The following is a 15,931-nucleotide window of genomic DNA, read 5'->3' as shown; positions in this document are numbered from 1 at the left end:
TTCACTTCACTCGTCATTAAATTCAAAGAATGTCAACCTCTTGACAAACATCTTTTTATCTAGGTTTTAATAAAGACAATTTTTAAGTTAATAAACTAATCAGTCAGTGACGGGGATAGCAAACTGTATTAGTTAAAACTTTGGTGTTAAATGTCTATGTTTGTTTTCGATATTATACTTTCATTTCTCAAGGAACTAGAAACGGAAAGAACTAAACTCCTTGAAGATGTGGCAACAAATCGTCGTAAAATGAAAGAATTAGAAGATAATCTATTATATCGTTTAACAACCACTGAAGGTAGTTTAGTTGAAGATGAATCATTAATTGAGATGCTGAATGTAACTAAAATGACATCAAATGAAGTGAGAGAAAAGTTAAATGTGGCGGTTGATACCGAAGTGAAAATTAATGCAGCACGTGAAGAATATCGTCCTGTAGCGTCACGTGGTTCATTATTATACTTTTTAATTGTTGAAATGAGTATGGTTAACGTAATGTACCAAACATCATTACGTCAATTTCTTGGTTTATTCGATATATCCATGGCTAGATCACAGAAATCACCACAAATGCAAAAACGCATAGCAAATATAATTGAGTATTTAACATTTGAAGTGTACCGTTATACAGCAAGAGGATTTTATGAAGTAGACAAGTTCACATTCACTGTATTGTTAACCTTAAAAATTGCAATGCACATGAAAGAGGTGAAACCTGAAGAATTTCAAATTTTCATTAAAGGTAATTAGTTGATATTACCCTAAATTTAGTTACGAAATCAGTCATCTTATATCTGTATCTGTTAGGTTCTTCTGTCCGACTTCGTTACGACGTACATATCCAGTGGTGTGCAAAACCTACTATACACAGTAGGAGACTGAAACAAGAAGGAAACTTCAATCAACAAACGGAATTGTAATTTTATAGTCGAAATCATGAGTCAATTGTAGTTCACAAAAATTGTAGATATATATATGGTTGTCCTTCTAACACAGGCAGTGCTATTTGGCCCGACACCTTGAATAGGTGTAGTGTTGACTTCCCCTAATAGCGTATTTTGTTCATAATTTGACCTTGAGCTGGCATGTATGCGCAGACGCGTGAATTGTCTGTATTTGTCTAGCTTATCAACATTAATCGATCTCTTAGATATAATTAGTGTCATATTGTTTATTCCTTGGTTCCGATATCTTCATGTAATTCTATCTTGTATCAGTATCCACTGTCACAGTCAAAGATCTTTTATTGTTAGTGGAATTTTTATCAATCAATTGACAAGGAAGTCATTATGCTAAGCGATAACAATTTATAGATATATTTTCTTATCAGAAAAACTCTTAAAGCCTTTGGACAACTGGAAAAAATTATATCTTCAACCTGTTAAGATCGGATAAATAAGAATGTAGAACTTCCCTAGTAAATCAGCGAATCTATATTTTTAATGTTTATTTATCAAATAATTACTTCATGGTATTTTTTTATTCTTCTAATTATGAGTATTTATTTTACCCATAAACTGGTATCCCATCCATTTTAGTCACTAAATAATTGACAATCGATTATAAAAGTGTTATTCATATTTGTGCTACAGATCTCCTAGTTATGTATAAACTTAATCTATAGACAGATCAGTGGGCTAGATGTTAAGCGGTCACGCGCGAGACAGAAGGTCATGAGTTCGGTTCTCGCTTGAGGAATCGTGGATATGAACTGCTGAGGAGTCCCATGGCAAGACGAAATGGTAGTTCAATGTTTCTAGGTTTTCAATGGGGGGTTAACTAAGATCAGTCCATTATTTCAATCAGTTGTGTGATTATTTCGAATGTCTTACATGTTAATGCTTCCAATATTCATTTGTTTGGTTATCTGTCTATCGATATATATGTTGGTCGCATTTCTATTATTATGTTGATCTATACTTGAGAAATGTTGACTAATTGAAACTGAATGAAAATTTGAATTCATTTCAATACAATCCAGATCACACCAGTCTAATAAAGTCCTGAGTTTGTTGCACTACGATACAATAGCTGGATATTCTGTTGCCAATGTTATTTCTATTCCAATTCAGTCCGTGATGTTTCTAAGTGTCAGTGTCAATAAACATTTGATTCAATTACAAAGAGGTGTTAATCCAATACTACTATCATTCCAGTCCAGTTGTGTCCACTCAATCCAATTATACTTCAATTATTTATTGCTATAGTATATGCTAATGAATTCAATTACTAAAATCAATCTATCTATCTATATTCTGATTCTAACTTAATTCATTTGAACTCGGCCATCGAGTATGAACATAACAAATATAGCAGAAAGGTAGAATTTCTTGTAGTAATTTGAGCGTTAGCATATTACAGTAGCTGAACTTGTGGAATTATCGTTTTTCGCGTAGGTGAAATAACAACCGAGTCCTTACTTAAAGTGTAGTTTAAAACAAAGTACACAACCCTGTTCTTGGTTATAAAAATTCATCATTACCTTTCAGTAATTCTTCACATTAAATTAAATGATGAAACACGGCTTCAAACTTAATTAAGTTAACATCAAAGTTATTCAGTATCACTGGTTGCTTTTGCTTTATCAAATAGCTAAAGAACGAAATCTATTTGCAAATAATTGAAAACGTACTTATTAACTTACTAACGCTTGTTGCCCCTCGTGAACCCTGTCCTGAGCAGTCCTTTCCAGTTCTTTCCAGTCATCATTCATCTTTTTCGTATCTGCTTCAATCTCCCGGCGTAATGTGTTCTTTGGCCTACCTCCTTCCCGCTTCCCTTCAGGATTCCAAATAAGCGCTTGCTTCGTGATGCAGTTTGGTGATTACCTTAATGTATGTCCGATCCACTTCCAACGTCTTTTCCTAATTTCCTCATCAGCTGGAAGCTGGTTTTTCCTCTCCCATAAAACGCTGTTGTTGATAGTATCCGGCCAATGGATGTTGAGTATTTTGCGTAAACAACTGTTGATAAATACTCGTACCTTCCTGATGATGGTCGTAGTAGTTCTCCACGTTTCAGCTCCGTACAGTAGGACTATCTTGACGTTTGTATTGAAGATTGTCACTTTGAAATTAGTTGACAGTTGTTTTGAGTTCCATATGTTCTTCAATTGTAGAAATGCGGTCCTTGCTTTGCCAATCCTCCCCTTTACATCTGCATCAGATCCTCCTTTTTCATCAATGATGCTTCCCAGGTACATGAATGATTCCACATCTTCCAGAGTTTCGTTATCAAGTGTGGTTGGCTTGTCGTTCTCCGTGTTGTATTTCAGAGTCTTGCTTTTCCCTTTGTGTATGTTGAGGCCTACTGATGCAGAGGCCACGGCTACATTAGTTGTATTCGTCTGCATTTATTCGTTTGTATGGGATAGGAGGGCCAGGTCATCTGCGAAGTCTAAATTGTCTAATTGATTCTGAGATGACCATTGTATTCCGTGCTTCCCCTCAGATGTCGAGGTCTTCATAATCCAGTCTATCACCAAAAGAAAGAGGTAGGTGGAGAGTAGACAGCCTTGTCTAACTCCGGTCCCAACTGAAAATGCATCTGTCAACTGTCCTCCATGCACAACTTTGGACTGTAGTTCGTCGTATGAGTTCTGGATAATGTTGACAATTTGATCAAGAACTCCATAGTGTCGAAGAAGTTTCCATATGTTGAGACGTACTGATGCATAAGCTGCTGCTACACTAGTTGTCTTCATCGGCATAGGTTCGTGTGTAGGGGGTAAAAGAGCAAGGCCATCTGTGAAATCTAAATCGCCTAGATGATTCCGAGCAGTCTATTGTATTCCGTGCTTTCACTCGGATTTCGAGGTCTTCATAGTACAGTCAACCGCTAGAAGAAAGGAGAGGGTAAGAAGCTATTTCTGACTCCAGTCCTCCCTTGAAAAGTGTCTGTCAACTGTCCTCAATGCAGCACGTTCCACTAGTTCGTCGTAAAAATTCCATATTGTATTGACGATCTTAAATACTCATTAGTGTCGAAGAAACTTCGAAAAATTCCTCCTAACCACGCTGTCGAATGCTTTATCGTAGTCAAGGTAGTGGATATATAATGAAGAGTTCCGTTCAACTAATTTTCCAACGACGATCCGTAGTGTCACGATTCGGTCCGTACAAGACTAATCTTTACGGAATCCAACCTGTTGATCTCAAAGTTGGGCTTCCACTGAATCTTTCGTTCGATTTAACAATACTCTGTTAAAAGCTTTTCTCGGTACCGTTAGTTGCGTGATGCCACTGTAGCTCTCATATTTGCTCAGATCTCCTTTCTTTGGTATCTTGATGAGGTGTCCTTCTATTCAGTCTGTCTGCACTTGTTCTTTCTTCCGAATCTTTCTGAATAGGATGTGAAGCATCTTTGCAGTTACTTCAATGTCTGACTTTATTGCTTCAGATGGTATGTTGTCTGATCCTACTGCTTTTCCACCCTTGATTTGTCCGATCGACTTTCTGGTTACTTCAATGGTTGGTGAGGTGGCATCTATAGGGAAGTATGAAGGCGCTGCTCTGATGTTCAGTGAGTTCGGTGTGTCTGGTCTATTCGAGAATTCTTCAGAGTGTTCCACCCACCTGTTGTGATTGGTTTTCCTTCTTTTCCTTTGACTGGTCTCTCTGGTTTACTATATCCCCCTGCTAGATTCTTCGTTGTATCATACAGTTGTCTCATATTTCATCCTCTTGCAGTGTTTTCCGCCATCGTTGCTAGTTTTTCCACGTATTTCTGCTTGTCGGCTTTAATGCTCCTCTTCAGTATCTTGTTTGCTTCTGTGTAGTCTGCTTGTGACTTGACTTGCTCTGATCGTGTTCGACTGCAGTTAATTGCTGTCTTTTTGTTCTCCCTCTTTAGAATCTTGTCCAAGGTTTCCATAGAGATCCACTCCTTATGATGGTGTTTCTTGCGGCTCAGCACCTCCTGAAACGTTGAAGTTGGTGCTTCTTTGATCTCTTTCCAGTTGTCCTCCATTGTGGTTTCTTCTTCTCTCAGCAGATCTTGTAAGGCTTGGAACCAGTTGTTGAGAGTTATGTTGAATTCGTTGAGTTTGTTAGTATCTCGAAGGGAGGCTGTATTGGACGTTTGTACTGCTGTTTCCCCAGTTGTCCAGTGTTTCTTTAGCTTCAGTTTCATCTCGGCCACAACCAGATGGTGATCTGAAGCTATGTCAGCTGCTCTTCTGATTCTCACGTCTTCCATTGTCCTTCTGAATTTTTTATTGATACAAATATGATCAATCGGGTTCTTCGTGGTGTGATCCGGTGAGACTCATGTGCCTATATGCATACGTTTGTCGGGAAATATAGTGCCATCTATAACCATTTTATTGAATGTACATAAATTTGCAAATCTCTTTCCATTCCCGTTCCTTTCTCTCAGTCCATGTTGTCCCATGATATCTCTATACATAATGTTATCCATTCCGACTGTGGCATTTAGGCGTTCCATCAGGATTGTCAGGTCCTTTTCTGAGCATATCTCTATGATCAACTGCAGACACTCATAGAACTGATCTTTATCGTCTTCATTGCCATAATTGATGGGTGCATAACACTGGATAACATTCATTGTGATTCCCTCCTTCTTTGTTTTGAAATATGATTTGATGATCCTAGATTCATGAGATTCCTATCCAAAAAGTGTTTCTCGTGCTTTCATTAACACGATCAATGCAACTCGTTGTGCCTACAAAAAGTTTTCATCTTAATGACCAGGCTACAAAATCATTTTTCCGTATCTTTTCAGTCCATCTTGGGTTAGAAGGTTTTCGCTGATTCCGAGCACCGCCATGTTGTATCTTCTCACTCCCGTAGCTATTTGACTGGTTCTTCCGGTTTCTCATATTGTTCGAACATTCCATGTATCTATATAAATTGTTTCTCTGGTTGTTAGAAGGGGCATCAGCCTCGTGACGTCCGGAAAATCTCGGGTTTCATCATGAGGCGTCATAATTCTTCCTTATACTGGGAGGACCCAGTTTAAATGGTTTAATTATTTTAATCTGTTTAGCGTCTTTTAGCAAGGCGTTTTTCTATGAGATGGGGATGCTGATGTCATACCCAATTCTACTCTTTCACTGGGGCTTGGGACCGGCTGTTACTCCACAAGAGCTACAGGCAGGGTTAATTGAAAACTTGGCTTACTTAATTTTATACCAAAGATCATTAGGGATTATAGAATGTGAGCTTAGGTCTCATTCTTAACATCAATTAATTGGTGATTTTTAACATGTTTTTCTGATCGGTTCCAACGAACAAGGAACTTAAATTCGCATCTTCATATCAATTGTTTACAACCATTCGATGCCAAATAGAATTCACAGAAGTGTACACTCATTTGAGCTATTAATCGTGTTGGAAGTTGATGGACAAATTTTGATTAATATTAAAAGCTAGATACTTTGAAATTACTTGTATGCGATTCAAACTATTCACAGCAGTGTAATGCTAAAATGCATTTTTATAATTTAAGTCTAAATTTCATGCAAATGTCTTTTTTTTCGTTCAAATAGGTGGTGCGGCATTAGATTTGAATGCTGTTGCGCCGAAACCCAAAAAATGGATACAAGATATAACATGGTTAAATTTAATTGAATTAAGTAAATTAAATCAATTCAGTCAGTTACCAGATCAAGTAACTTCAAGTGATCGAGTATGTTAGAAGTTTTCGTTTCTTTTTGAGTTTGAACAAAATTTACAATCGTTTAAACATTAGATGTTTTGCTTTTAAACGATAAACGTAAAGACTAACACCCATCGAATGTTCACATTATATTATAGCAACTGAAGAATCAAAATAATAGCAATTATACTCTGGTAAGATTTCTTAAAATCACATATTTCTTTGAAGAGAATACTTGATAACCAGTCCGATCAAGTGGAGAAGACAAAGCTTATATAGTTGAAGATCATGATTTGATTACAAGTTATGCGTGAATTTCTTCCAATCTATAGCTAATTCCATTTATTAAAGAAAACTGTCATCAAGTATATTTAAGACTAATTTTAATCTTAGTCATCGAACTGATTTTTATTTCCTTCGTTTTCTCATCTGAATTCAAAAAGTGTTTTACATCACTGGCTGACTCCAGTTAGTGAACCCTTGAAAACTATAGAGGACTGAACAGATGTTTCGTTTCCGTTCGGGGCTGCTCAGTTGGGAGGATCTACGGCATTAAGGGAGATAGAACACAAATCTGAGCTTAATAAAATGCAGCCAGTGATGAGTGATCAGCACTTCTCAATAAAAAATACAGTAGTTCTTGACTTTTATTGATTGATATATTATGTTGGCATTCGGTAATAGGTATTATGAATACGAGCCAACTTATCATCTTCCAATCATTTACCTCAAGTTATCTAACATTGATTAGTCGGATTAATTCTTAAGGTTTCGTAGGGATTTGGATGGTTCACCGCGCTTCTATCAGTATGCCAGGAGTTCATAATATTTTTGACCAAAATCAAGATATGTAGTCACCTAAAAAGGTACGAATTCATTTCAATTTGTGTCTTTGGACTAGCCACAAGATATGTTTTACTGATATCACGCACCGATCTAAGCTAAACAACCACTGAAAACCTAGATGCATTGAATAACCGTTTCGTCCTATTATGGGACCGCTCGACAGATTACATCCACGACCCTGAAACCGGAAATCTAACCCAAAACCTATCTCGTGGGCGTACGCTTAACTTTTAAACCACGTTCTCACTAGTGACTAGCTTCGAGATGAAATTTTCAGAGTTCTAGCGGGAAGCTGCGACCATTAGAATTAATCCATGTTGGGTGTGAGGCCGTTACCCACCGAACACAATGGAAGATAGTTGTGAAATATTACGAATTGATTGAAGTTAGACATGTACACCGGCTCAATGGTCTATAGGTAAGCGTTCGCGCGAGACTGAAGTTCCTCTGTTCGATCTACTGTGGTGGATTCGTAAGTGTGTACTATTAGGAAAACCGATACTAGGACGAATAGGCCGTCCAGTGCCTCCAAGTTTTCAACGGTAGTCTAACTTAGGTCGGTTCGGGGTATCAATGAGACTAAAGAATCTCCGCAGCTCTTTACTGACAAGATTTATTATTAATACATCTGTGGAAACCGGAAGAATTCAATGAATTTTGTTATCATTGTTTTGATTTCATTTTAGTGTTCCGAAATACTTCCATGAATTTTATCTATCTAGTGGAATAGATCTTCTTTTTTAAATAATCGTTCTTATTTTTACTTTAAGTTATGGAAAAATTGGTTTGATACAGAAGCTCCGGAAGATTCTATAATTCCAGACGGTTATGATAAATTGGGTACATTTCATCGTTTATTATTGATAAGAGCATGGTGTCCAGATAGATGTATTCCAATGGCTAAACGATATGTCGCTGAACGTATGGGTTTAGCGTATGCAGATGGTATTATCACAAATTTGGAAGAAATGATTGAAGAATCCGATACATCTACTCCGATGATTTGTTTCTTATCAATGGGATCAGATCCAACAGATAATATTGAAAGATTAGCAAAGAAGGTGAATTTAAGTAAGTCGTACAGATTCAGATTTAAAAACTTGGTTATATTTAAGATTAGTGTGGAGTTTGATTTTCAAAGAAAACAAAATATCATTTTAAGCTGATTTAGGTTAGTTAAATGCTCTAATATTGTTAAGAGAAATCAAGAAAATGTTAGATCTCCAAAGAATTGAATTCATTCGAATGCTAATTGAATTTGTTATTTACTTTTAGAAACCGATTTAAATCACATAGTAACTCAGGAGTCATTGAGAATATCGATTTTATTCATTGACCCTTGAGTTACAACTTTTGGTTAGTATGAATGATGAGAAGCAACAACCATCTTAGATCACTTCGATAAGGCTTTTAGGTTAAACCGGTTGACGTAAATGTCTTTCAGTGAAGAAAGTATATTCCTCATACTAGTTTATATTCACTGTCAGTACGTTCGCTGATGGAGTATTATAATTCTAAGTTTTCAACATCGAGAAAAAGCACTGTGGAATTTCGCGAATGAACTTTGGTAATATATGTGATTCTGGTCTTGTAAAGTAAATAATGCAAACATACACTTCCATTTTCAAGAATGTTGCTAAAAATGAATAATTTCCTTATCACATGAAAAAATCACAACCAAAATACAGATATTGAGAATGAATTACCCACTATATTTTCATTTTTAACTTAACTGTTTCCTCTTTTAGCTAGCAAACAGTGTTCGTACACATTGAGGTCATATTGAAGATGAACGAACGTATGGTAAATTATTGACTTTGGTAGAAGGGTTTTGTGGAAATTAATGTAATTCGTCGATGTTATTTACTAAAGATTAACCTTGGTTGATAAACCAATGGAAACTGTGGAGATCAGATTAACTATGGTGTGGGACACCTCAGTGGCATACACCCACAAGTCCCAAGTTCTTGTAGGGAGTACCCATCTATTAAACCTCTTGTTTTGCACCCAATGGTATTTATATCCAACTTCATCTGATTGAAGCCCATTACCAAAAATTATAATTACGGAACCACGAGTAACTTAATCCCAGGTGACGTCCTAAGTTTGTAATAGAAATTTGTGGCTGACTGGAGAATTTCAGCCATATAAGTAGTAAAATATTTATCGACTATCGTACTGGATGACCATGACATAATTTATTTCCTCAAAATATATCCTGAGAACTTTCGTCAATGCTGTAATAAGTCAACAATTTACTTCCCGATCTTACATCTAAAAATGAAACAGCCTCATATTCCTGTTACCCTTCGAATGAATTTTTTACAAGGATAAATACTTCAGAAGTCTTTCGACTCCTTTGTCAATATAAAATTCTAATTCCTTCAGGTAGAATTCAATTCATATTAAGCATACTATAGACAACTGATCTTTGTTATCATAAATTGATAAATTTGGAGTTTCGTATCATCGACAGAAGTCCTGTAGTTCCTAGTTTTCTAATAATCATTTAATTAAAGTCAGTCCATGATGTACAACTTTAAGCAAGTTCGATCGTTTTGTTTTAGAATGATATTAATAACACTATTAGACAGTAGAAAAGGTTCAGTACAGATTGACATTCATCATCAATTTCATAATACATCTATGGCTTATAGGTCGAAACAATATTAACAATTTTCAGAGGAAAAATTTGTTATTTAAGACTTTGTTTCTATACTCCTAAATCTGTTTAACCTTTTCAGAAATGCCGACGATTAAAACAGCATGTAAAATGATTATTTTGAGGTGGTGCAGAAGATTTGGAACTCAGATGGATGATTTTGGTAGAGCTTCATTTTTTGAGTCGAGTCAGGCTTTCATTGTTATTCTTGTCAAATTCACCGGCATAAAACTTGGATAGATTTCTCTCTTTCATGATTGAATATCTTACTTTTATCTCTTCAAACAGCATTCCAATCGGAACTAATATTATCAAACATCCGATTTGTTATTGACTAATCTAAGAGCAAGTTAGACTGTCGTTATGAGATGTTTTCAAAGTATTTTATTGTAATTATTTTTTGAATAGAATGTGGTGCAATTTCAATGGGACAAGGTCAAGAAGTTCACGCTCGACGTTTACTAAGCGTTAGTATGCAAGAAGGTAGATGGGTACTGTTGCAAAATTGCCATCTAGGATTAACATTTATGGATGAACTTACTGAAATTGTAAGTAAAAATGTATTATGCCATAAATGACTAGAAAAATCGTTTACATTTATCGAAAATATTTTAGACAGTTAAAAATACTCAAGTTAGAATAAATTGATCATCACATTTCCATTGACCTCATTGAATGATACAGGTGTAAATTTCAAGATTATTTTTTTCAAAATATGTTTGGTCATTAAAAAAACAAACTTTAAAATCCTTAATACAGCTTACATTGCATAGATACAACTGAGTATCAAAACAAGTTTGTTTGTGATATTACGCAGCAACAATTGCATAACATATTTACAGAGAACTGTAGAGAAGAAAGCGGACAAGCATCTTTTTCATCCAGAAACAATGTTCCATCATAATAATAAAGTCAAAACAAATTAAGAAATATAAACTTTCATATATTTTATCATTGATATTTTATGCAAATACATCGATTTTACACAATAACTGGTCAACAAATAATGGGTTAGTTAATATTTCTTATAAATTTCGACTTGTTTATAAAAGTAACAACCATAAAAACTGAATCCAAGAATTAAGATAGAGTAGTTTCTCATAATTGTACACTCATTGTTGATTAACTTCAACATGAATCCTTTAAAGGTTCATTGGAAAGCATTGACATATATAAAGTCATTCGAAACGAGTAAGAAGGAAGAAGTAACTAGTAGCTGCCAATTAACAAAAGTTTAAAATCTGAACTAGTGAATAAGAACTCCGGGTTGATGAAACTGGAAATCCTGGATTAAATCAAACAGGAATAAAATATCTGTTCCACTTTTCAGACTTTCAAATGTTCTTTAACTGATACCAGTCGCTGATGAAAATTACAGTTAACGGTTCTCATAAAGTGTAATCACAACAAGCTATCATAAAGTTGATAGTTAGTATAAATAATTGTGTTAAAATTGAAGATTTGTTGAATAAAAATAAAGAGAATTCAGCGAAGAAAATTTTCTTTTCGACGAAATCATTTACTTAAGCTGTACATTCATATTACAGTTGTGTGGTAAATATCTGTCTTAAAAGGATAGAAAAAATTGCATCATAAAATTATTCGAAACTCCAGGTACCAAATGACGTTGTGTGATAATAAAGGGTTTAGAGAAGAATAGAAGGATGGAAATAATTTACGGGTCAAAATTATGAAAGATAATTGTCTGCTTGGTCAGATATGTAGAAAAATGAAAAATATAAAGGTCTTAATAATAACTGAATAATAATCATGAAAAATTGTTCAAGGATAATAATAACTGATCCAGTCAGTCAGTTACAACGTAGAACTTCGTACGTACCTACATCAGTTCGAGTTGCCATACCACATCAGCACAGAAATGCAGTTGTCGATTCAAATCCCATATAGGTAGAAGTAGTAAGAGTATAAGCAGTAATCCGAAAGATTAGGGTTTGAAGATGTTATTCAAAGAGTATAATCCAGTGAAATAAATTTGGAAAGAGAAAAAAAAAGGGAGATGAAGAATTCAGAAGATTAGAATTTGGCAGGATACAAAGAGTGGATGCACCTTCGCCACTTCAAACGATTTTGGGCCATGTCATTCAAGGTCTCTAACCATCGGTTGTTATCATTTCGCGGATCCCAACCAGGTAGTCTACACCTATGCTTCGAAGACACCTATGATTGAATACTAGTAACCTACGAATATCCTCTACTCTTACCGATCACGTTTCGCTGCCATAAGTTAGGACGGAACGAACTGCTTCGCAAAAAACCCATCCTTTGGTTGCTAGACGGATATCTCGCCTTAACCATAAATGACGCAATTTGGCGAAAGCTAGACGAGCGTTCTGCATCCGTGCTGAGATTTCGTCACACAACAGACCACAAGGGCTGATGAGACTCCCGAGATAAGTGAAGCGGTCAACACGCTCAACTACTTCACTCCCTATCATTAGTTCAGGTGTCGATGCAACCCAATCCTAAAGTAACATTTTGCACTTCGAGGGGGAGAATCGCATCTCGAACATACCTGCATTGTTGCTTATAGTGGTCAGAAGGCTCTGCATTTTGTCAGCATCTTCACCAAATAGAACTATGTCATCGGCGTATTCTAAGTCAACAAGTGAGTCTCGCGGTAAAAGTTCAACTCGTGGAGATTTAGATGATGAAAGTGATATCTCTAAAAGCATGTCAACGAAAAAGTTGAACAAGAATGGAGAAAGTGGACAGCCCTGACGAACACCGCTTGGGGTAACCAATTCTAATGACAGTTCGCCATAGGCTCTAATTCGACCAGTTGTGTTCGAGTACAGGGCCTGTATACGGTTAATATACTTCTTTGGTACTCCTTTCAGTGACAAACACTGCCATAGAACCTCACGATCAACAGAGTCAAATCCCGCCTTAAGGTCGAGAAGTACTACGATTGTGGGGCGTCTGAATGTGTGTCTATGTTCTAAGACCCGACGTAGTGTGAATATCTGGTCTATATAGCCATGTCCAGGTCTAAAACCAGCCTGGTTTTCTCTAGTCTGCTCTTCACGAGCTTTAGTTAGGCGTCCAAGTATTATTGAAGCTAATATTTTAGACACTATATTAGTCAAACTGATTCCTCTGTGATTGTCACAGGAGGACTTTTGTCCTTATGGACTGGCACAATCAGTGATTGGGACCAGTCAGATGGAATTACGTCCAGCTCCCAGATTCTACCTAAGACCTCAGCCAATCTCGCTGCTATTACTGGACCGCCACCCTTAAAAATCTCAGGGGTAAACCTGTCAGAGCCTGCTGCTCTCCCTCGCTTCAGATTTCCTATAGCTTTCTCAATCTCGTAAAGAGTTGGTGGACTTACATTAACTTGCCATTCAGATCGACTGGGGATCGTGGGAAATCGCAGTGTGGCTGAAGGCCAGTTGAAGTGATCCCCAAAGTGTTCTGCCCATCGAACCAATCTCCTGGATTGAGAATGAATGATATGTCCATCTTTATCCGAGATAGTTTCGCTGATAGTTGGATTCCTAATAACGGTTTCTTTAACAAGTCTGAATAGTTGTCTAATGTTATCTATAGCCGCTGACTTTTCCATCTCTCTTTCTTTCGCTACCCACCACTGTTCGCGATCACCGCGTAGGCTTTTTATTAACCTACACTTAAGTTGACTCCCCTCTTCGTTATGTTCAGAACAAGATGGGATGAGTTTTCGAGCATCTATCAGTGCGGTAGATGCTGCTGAGATCCAGTATTTCTCCATAACCTTATAGCTTTACCTTACTAGCAGATATCACTGCTGTTTCCACAGCTTTTCGGATGTCATTCCACGCTGCCTCTGGGTGGGCACAACTCACATGGCTGCCCAATTATTCTTCTAGTTGTTCCTGAAATATATTTTGAGCTTGCCTATCACTAAGTAGAACCCTAAGAGGATACCTTGCAGTGCCTTCCCTACGTCCAGTAAGACATAGAAAGATACGTGCTCGCACTAGAGCATAATCTGAATCTAAGTATGTGCTCCAGAATGAGCTACAGTCTTCTATCGAGCCCCTCCATCGGTGGTGGATAGTGATGTGATCTAGTTGGGTCCAATGTTGGGACGAATTCGGGGGTCGCCATGCCAAAAGATGTTTTACCTTGTGCTTAAATTTAGTATTTGCAAGAAACAGTCGGTTATCTGAGCATAGCTGCAACAGACGGTCGCCATTATCTGTTCTGAGCCATGACACCATAAGATCCACTCAGGTGTCTTTCCCTTTCGCTTAGTTTACCTACTTGAGCATTAAAGTCGCCAGTCACTATTACTACATCAGAGCGCCTAGCTTTTCGGAGAAGGTCGGAAGGCTTTCTGTAAAACTCATCTTTTACATCATCTGAGCTGCAGTCAGTGGGAGAGTAGGCGGAGACGACGAAGAGGCAACGACAAGTGTATCTTGTCGAGTATCTTTCCGAGTCCTTACTGTTCCATTTAGTCGGAAAGCACACAAACGACTGTCTACTGAGATCTAGTCCGAAAGATCAAGACCAAAACATACTACAGAGGAGAATTAAGGCCAAGGATAGATGAAAGGTTGAACCTATAGATTTTCCATTGAGAGTTCGGGCCTGAATAGATGGATCGCCAATGCCTCGGGAGTGCATACGTTTTTTAATCGACTTCCCCTCAATTTAGTTCCTTTGGTTGTGTAAATTATTTTAGAAGAAGATCCCTTTGGAGCGACGTGTGCAGGGTTGATTAGATGCTCCTATATTGAACTGGTAACCTCTTTGCATTCTCCTTTTAAAAGTCACGTCGGGTAATAATCTGAGATGCACAATAATGTGGCCCGAAGCGGAAGTTTATCCTTGACACACCCATGAATGGTAGGCCGGCTTGAGAAGACAATACAAAATTTAGCTGAACAAGTTTTATTCAGGGATTATGAAATCCGTTATTTCAAGAGTTCGGAAGCCGTATCTTCTTTAAATTCGATATTGATAAAGAGAGTTTTCTCTCAAACCTTTGGTGCTTTTACAGGTTGTTGTCTTGGTGCTAAGCTTCAACCGACAAATCTAGATGGATAACTATTTCTGATGAATTTGTCGAGGTTGAAGCAGTTTGTCATCTATTGTGTTATTAGAGCACATTCACCTAATCCTAGAAGATAAAGAGGGAATTTATCTTCTCTTTCTATTCCATGGGACCCAGGTATGGAAATCCATATACTGACCATTCCAGTTCGGTTTTCTAAACATAGATTTCCGTAAAGAACTATCTGACTTTCTTTTCAACAGGACATAAAAAAACTAAATTCTTCGTTCACCTCTGCTTCCGGTGTGAATTGAATTGAGTGATTACAACTACTGAATCGATTCAAAATTTCATTAAGCTCCTTTTCTCCACAAATAATGAAAGTATCATCCATATATCTTCGGTATAAATGAAATATCTCAATTATTGGTCGAAGTACCATATTTTCCAGATGTCATGAAACAATCAGCCTAAAGGGGACCCTAGTGGTGAATCCATTTCAACTTGTCTATAGAAATCACTATTAAATCTGCATTGCACATTGACGGTACATCGTAAAAGTAGTTCTTTTAGATAATGTTTTGGGATACAAATATCAAAGTTGTTATTTTCAAAATAGTCACATAATAAAATATAGTTTCTGTGGGTGGAACATTTGTAAAGAGAGAAGTGACAACCAGTGAGATCATTTTCCTGCCATTTACATTGATATTTCCAATTGTGTCCACAAAATCAAACGAGTCAAGAGATCACTGTTTAGCTCTTTGTCGGCAGTGAAAGGCAGATTTGGTAGAAACAGT

The 15,931-nt window shown here is 36.8% G+C and overlaps 1 protein-coding gene across 1 annotated transcript in view; it reads left to right on the top strand.

Moving 5' to 3' along the window:
* Positions 1-15,931, top strand: part of Smp_153140 (ciliary outer arm dynein beta heavy chain-related) — a gene marked incomplete at its 5' end in the record, with an annotated part of 128,079 nt that overhangs the window by 101,983 nt on the left and 10,165 nt on the right. Inside the window, 4 exons of the mRNA XM_018796364.1 lie at positions 193-742; positions 6,509-6,648; positions 8,235-8,535; positions 10,535-10,674. Of these exons, the coding sequence (XP_018646894.1) occupies positions 193-742; positions 6,509-6,648; positions 8,235-8,535; positions 10,535-10,674 (1,131 nt within the window). The remainder of the gene's footprint in view (positions 1-192; positions 743-6,508; positions 6,649-8,234; positions 8,536-10,534; positions 10,675-15,931) is intronic.

This window comes from Schistosoma mansoni (genome assembly GCF_000237925.1).
Source record: "Schistosoma mansoni, WGS project CABG00000000 data, supercontig 0173, strain Puerto Rico, whole genome shotgun sequence".
NCBI classification, from domain to species: Eukaryota; Metazoa; Platyhelminthes; class Trematoda; order Strigeidida; family Schistosomatidae; genus Schistosoma; species Schistosoma mansoni.
The sequence above is the reverse complement of the archived record's forward strand: the minus strand, read 5'-3'. Positions and strand labels throughout refer to the sequence as shown.